Raw genomic sequence first — 6,352 nt, 5'->3', positions numbered from 1 at the left:
TCTCTGCTAAAGGTAACAGCTCGCGAAATTCGTCACAGGCAAAGCGCCAGTCGGCATGTGCAGCAACTATTGGCTACAAATGCACGTTTTGTCAAGGTGATCACTCAGTTTATAAATGCAAGGATTTTTTAGCCCTTCCAGTACCTCGCAGGAGCTCAGAGATTCGCGATCGTAAGATTTGCATTAATTGCTTACGTTCTACAACACATGTAGCTAGTAAATGTCCCTCGGGTCATTGTAAACATTGCAAGGCAAAGCATAACACATTGCTGCACATGGCGACCGCCGCAGTCTCGCAAGGTCAAGACAAGGAAAACTGCGCGGAGCCGACATCAGTAATAACGTCTCAAGCTGCCTTAGCCTTGCACGCGTCTAGTCGTCGGGACGATAATCCTACTATACTCTCGACTGCTATTGTATACGTTCATGATAACCACGGAAGGCAAGTCGAGTGCTGTGCATTGTTGGATTGCGGTTCGCAAGCCAATTTTGTTTCTAGAGGATTCGTGACCAAGCTCGGATTAAAGCCGAGGTCAACGAACGTAATTATCTCAGGGGTGGATGGCGCAACCACCAATTCTAATCAAAGCGTCCGTTTAAGGATACAATCTCGCTTAAATTCATATTCGACAGATATTGAGTGTATTATGACCGAGCAAGTAACAAGTGAACTTCCGGCGTTCACCTTCGATCGCAGCATCTTTGACATTCCTCGCAACTTAGAGTTGGCTGACCCGCAATTCTACGAATCTTCTAAGGTCGATTTATTACTAGGGGTTGACATATTCTGGGACCTATTGTGCGTGGGGCAGGTACAAGCCTCACCTAAGCACCCAACGCTGCAAAAAACGCGCTTAGGGTGGATTTTAGCTGGTCGAATCGGTTTTTCGAGGGGGGATCCTAAGAAAGTACGGTCCTTTCACGCAACTATAACCAACGCACAAATACACGATCAGCTCAGCCTTTTTTGGCGCCAGAAAGATTGCGTTGAGCATCCAACTGGTTATACTCTAGTGGAAACTCAGTGCGAACAGCACTTTCTAAACAACGTGTCTCAGAATCAGGACGGTAGATTTGTGGTCAAGCTTCCCATCAAGGAGCATATAATCAGCGAGCTAGGTAGTTCAAGAGATATCGCGTTGAAGCGTTTGCGGAATATTGAAAAGCGTTTCGAGCGTGATCCTAGTCTGAAGCTACAATATACGGAATTCATGAACGAGTATCTGGTTTCAGGACATATGAGGGTGGCGGACGAGCAACTCGAGGAAGGCTTCTACTTGCCGCATCATTGCGTTTTCAAGGGCTCTGATCGGTCTTCTAAGATCCGTGTAGTCTTCGACGCGTCGTGCAAGGGTAGTAAAGGGACATCTCTCAATGACGCGCTCACGGTAGGGCCGGTGGTCCAACAAGACTTAATGTCCATTTTGCTACGATTCCGTACACATCGCTACGCTATTTTAGCCGACATAATTAAAATGTACCGGCAGATTCTGGTAGATCCTTCTCAGACGAGATTTCAGAGAATATTGTGGCGTGACAATGCTAGCACAGACGTACAAACATACGAACTGACAACAGTCATGTACGGTACTTCTTCCGCCTCTTACTTGGCTACGAGATGCCTGACATATTTGGCGGAGCTGCATGAGTCGACATACCCAGTAGGATCGAAATGCGTCAAACAGGACTTTTACATGGACGATATGCTCACAGGAGCAGACACAATTGCTGACGCCGAGGTTATAATACAGGAGGTTACACAGCTATTACGATTAGGACGTTTCGAACTTAGTAAATGGGCGTCGAATTGCTCACAACTGCTTACCAACGTAGATGGTCAGAAAAGTAGTTCAACTATCATTAGTAGCGGCGCACATCCACGTGTTTTAGGAGTTTTGTGGAACCAAGCTGAAGACAAGCTAGGGTTCTCGTACGAAGCTGACGTAAATCATCACACGGTATCCAAGCGCTCAGTATTATCAGATTCCGCTCGATTGTTTGATCCCTTAGGTATTCTAGGGCCAGTTGTAGTTACGGCAAGGTTCATTCTCCAGGAGCTTTGGCAAGCGGGCTGTGCTTGGGATGAATCCGTCCCGCAAGCTATACAATCACGATGGCTCAGATTCAAGTCACAGTTACCGGGATTAAACGATTTCCAGATTCCTCGATGCGTTAAGTTTGCGTCGAATCATCGACTCGTTCAGGTACACGGGTTTTGTGATGCTAGCCAGCGTGCCTATGGGGCGTACATATACATTCGAACAGAGGGCATCGATGAATATCGCTTAGAACTCCTTTGCTCGAAATCTCGCATCGCGTCTCTCAAGGCTATATCTCTTCCAAGGCTGGAATTATCTGCGGCGTTGCTATTAGCTCAACTATTAGAAAAGGTCAGAAACGCGCTTGACTTATCACGCAACGCTATCTTTCTCTGGTCGGACTCGACAATAGCCTTGAATTGGCTGACATCACCTTCTCGAAAGTGGTCCACCTTTGTGGCCAACCGGGTCGGCGAAATACAACGCCTGACAAAACCAGAATGTTGGGCTCACATTTCTTCAGCTGATAACCCCGCGGACGTGTTGTCGCGCGGCGCCGATCCTTACGAGTTAATAAATTCTTCATTGTGGTGGCAAGGCCCGACCTTCTTACGATCTCCTCAGGATCAGTGGCCTAGCGGAAAATTCACTCAACTCAAGGACGACATACCGGAGGCGCGGGTAACCTCTACAGTCGCGGTTTCCTTTGAACTCTCTGTGGTTGACGATTTAGCGGACAGGGTTTCTAGCTTAAACAAACTCTGTCGCATTCTAGCCTATTGTTTCAGGATCCGTAAAACACATCGTCCGAGCCCGCCAACTAGCTTTGTCTCACATAATGAAATTTCGCACGCCCTAAATACGGCATGTAGGGTAGTGCAAAGAACCTCGTTTTCCGAGGAATACAAGGCATTAAGTAAGGGCAAGCCTATTAGTACGTCTAGCAAATTACTCTCGTTATCGCCGTTTATGGATGAAATTGGGCTAATTCGCGTGGGGGGTAGGCTAAGAAATTCCAATCTACTCGAGGCGCGACACCCGATATTGCTACCTCGCGAACACAATTTTACAAAACGCGTGATAAGTCATGAACATGTGCGTAACATGCATGCCGGCGCGCAAGCCACCATGGCCGCCATCAGGCAACGCTTTTGGCCCCTTTCGTTTCGGTCAAGTACGCGTAAGATTCTGCGAAGCTGCATAACATGCTTCAGAGTCAAACCAATTCAATCAGAAGCTATAATGGGTTCCCTGCCGGCCAGCCGTGTCACGATGTCGAGACCATTTTCGCACTGTGGCGTGGATTACGCTGGTCCGATTATAATAAAGGAGGGCAAACGACGAAATGCCCGGAATAGTAAGGCGTACATTTCTATCTTTGTGTGCTTTGCCACCAAGGCGGTCCATATCGAACTGGTGAGCGATCTCACTTCGGACGCGTTTCTTGGTGCGCTTCGGCGTTTTATCTCTCGAAGAGATAAACCGATATGTATGTACTCTGACAATGGCTCTACTTTTATAGGAGCTCATAACCAGATCAAGGAGATTCGAGACTTCCTCAACTCTCAGCAAGTGCAGGCAGACGTAAAACAATTCCTGTGCGAGCAAGAAACTACGTGGAGCTTCATTCCACCTAACGCGCCTCACTTCGGAGGATTGTGGGAAGCGGCCGTGAAGTCGGCCAAGTATCACATGTCGCGTATCGTTGGCAGAGCCAATTTGACCTTTGAAGAACTGCAGACAGTGCTTGCTGAGATTGAAGCAATCTTGAATTCACGTCCGCTTACGCAAATAAGTAGCGACCCGAACGACCTTTCCTGTCTCACTCCAGGGCATTTTCTGGTCGGAACGGCTATGAATAGTCTCCCTTGCCGAGATTTAAGCGACGTGAACGAGAATCGATTAATGCGATGGCAGCGAGTTGACCAGATAAGGCAGCATTTTTGGAAAAGATGGAGTACCGAATATCTCCATTCTTTACAAGAACGTCACAAGTGGAAAACTAATAAAGGTACACAGTTGAAACCTGGGCAGCTCGTGCTCATAAAGCAACAAGGCCTAGCTCCGATGCAATGGCTATTAGGGCGAGTTCTGGAAACTCATGCCGGCTCTGACGGTGTTGTGCGAACCGCCTCTATTCGAACTATCAAAGGGTCATGCGTTAGACCTCTCTCTAAACTAGCGATATTGCCAATAGATTCGTGAAATAGGTTTTCGTGCCTAGTAATGACCAGGGCTGTTGGTCCCATCGTTTGTATAAGAATTTTATTTTTTTTATATGCGTCTATCATTATCATTAGCCAGCGCCGTTTTATCTAGATTTTAAGCAAACGTGCCTTTTTTTTGTGTTCTTATTGAAAGTACACCCTTTCAAAGGGGGCGGCGTGTTAAGTATACTTATTTGATTTGATTATGGCGCCCGGCGCCTAACTTTTACCGAACTCGCTTTCGGTGGATCGCGCGCCTGATTGGCTGAGGCGCTCGTGCGTCGTCGTTACTACCCGTCGTTCGCGGCGGCGAGCTCGCAATTGCGATCACTTCGTTTCCTGTCTCCAGCGCGGCCGCTACTAACGGTCACATTTTTGTACGTGTCTTTCGGCTGTACGCCGTACTTCGCATCCACGAGCCTCTCAATAAATAGTCTTCAAACTTAGAGAAATCCAGTTTCATTTCTCGACCACCCCCGAACGCGAAGAAACAGGATACCGCGTATCACTGGGTGGAAGCACGCGCACAAATCACAAGCGTGCAACGTACATTTTCTTGGTCCTTCGAGCCGGATCCTGCCATCTTGGGATCTGCAGTCGGCTCATCGGATGCGAGTTAAAACGGCTGCAAGTAATCTCGGCATTGCCACGAAAGCATTCGTGACACATCCAGACGCTTCACGGGCACGTCGTGAGCGGCCGCGAGGCATCTAACCTACAAGCTGGTGAGGTCTAGTGCTAAGGCAACCCGCCACATTCCAACGCCGGCTCACATTCGAGCGCCAGGGCGTATCCGCGTGCGCTGCACGCATCGTTACCGGACAGAGTCCTACATCCTCCACGAGGCCAGGGACATCCGACGAGGATCGTCGACGACGAGCAAATCAACATTACCGTCGACGGCAAGCTCGAATCTGCTCTCGAGGCGCGGTTCAAGGGATTGAGAAGGCATCTAGTGACGACCTACATCGAGAATCGTCTGTCATCGCTCTTTCCAACCGCACCGGCGGAACATCGTCAAGTCGCAAGCACACATAAGTATCGCGTGTTTTTCGTAGACAGGTAAGGGTGGCGATCTAGTCAAGCCGCCGACCAGAAATATTCGCATATAATATAGAGTCGTCTATTTATTCAGAATGCCCGACGAAAACATAGCGGTTCTTAAAAAACAACGTACGGTTATTAAATCATCGTGTACGCGTACTAAGACATACGTGGATTCGATCACGGTTCTTACGCCGTCAGTAATAGCGCAGCTCGAGGAGCGCAAGTTGAAATTAGATTCCAATTGGTCGGATTATAATACGGTTCAAGCGCGATTAGAAGCATTGGACGATGCTGAGGCTAACGATCGTCCAGGATTCGAGGAGGCGTACTTCGCGTTGTCGGCGAACATTAGGGAAAAACTAGCATTCTCCGTAGAAGCCACGCGTAGTTCAGCGCCGTCGCCAGCGCCTTCGAGTGCCTCGAATGGTCATGACTCGAACGCGCATGTACGATTACCGAAGCTTAACCTTCCGACTTTCAGCGGTAAATACGACGAGTGGTTTCCGTTTTTTGACACCTTTAATGCAATTATACATTCAAATACATCAATTAGCAATGTTCAAAAATTTCAATACTTGCGTTCTTCTCTTTCCAGTGAGGCCAGTGATGTCATCAGCTCGCTGGAGATCTCTGACGTCAATTATGAGGTTGCTTGGCGATTACTGAAGGAACGTTACGATAACAAGAGAATAATCGTACACACGCATATTAAAGCCATCATGGAGCTTCCATCGATGGTCAAGGAGAATTCCAGCGAGCTGAGGCAGATTACGGACGGCGCGTGCAAGCACATGCGTGCCCTACAAGCGCTCCAGCGTCCGACGTCTCACTGGGACGATATTCTCATATTCATTTTAAGCGCTAAACTCGACACAACCACTTTGCGAGAGTGGCAATCGTCTTTGGAAGGCACGGAACTCCCGACTCTGAAGCAGTTCATCGAGTTTATGACACACCGTTGTCAAATGCTAGAAGCGACAAGCAGATCTCTCGCTGTCTCTGCTAAAGGTAACAGCTCGCGAAATTCGTCACAGGCAAAGCGCCAGTCGGCATGTGCAG

At 48.3% G+C, this 6,352-nt stretch overlaps 1 protein-coding gene across 1 annotated transcript; it reads left to right on the top strand.

The window, feature by feature from the left end:
* Positions 1–275: 275 nt before the first annotated feature.
* LOC108777551 (uncharacterized) lies at positions 276–6,301 on the top strand (the record flags this gene model as incomplete). Its single annotated transcript, XM_018544477.1, has 3 exons — positions 276–4,155; positions 4,990–5,308; positions 5,382–6,301. Coding segments are annotated over exons 1-3 (5,119 nt in total), but the record flags the coding sequence as incomplete, so codon positions are not given.
* Positions 6,302–6,352: the final 51 nt, after the last annotated feature.

This window comes from Cyphomyrmex costatus, unplaced genomic scaffold (genome assembly GCF_001594065.2).
Source record: "Cyphomyrmex costatus isolate MS0001 unplaced genomic scaffold, Ccosl1.0 scaffold4417, whole genome shotgun sequence".
NCBI classification, from domain to species: domain Eukaryota; kingdom Metazoa; phylum Arthropoda; class Insecta; order Hymenoptera; family Formicidae; genus Cyphomyrmex; species Cyphomyrmex costatus.
The sequence above is the reverse complement of the archived record's forward strand: the minus strand, read 5'-3'. Positions and strand labels throughout refer to the sequence as shown.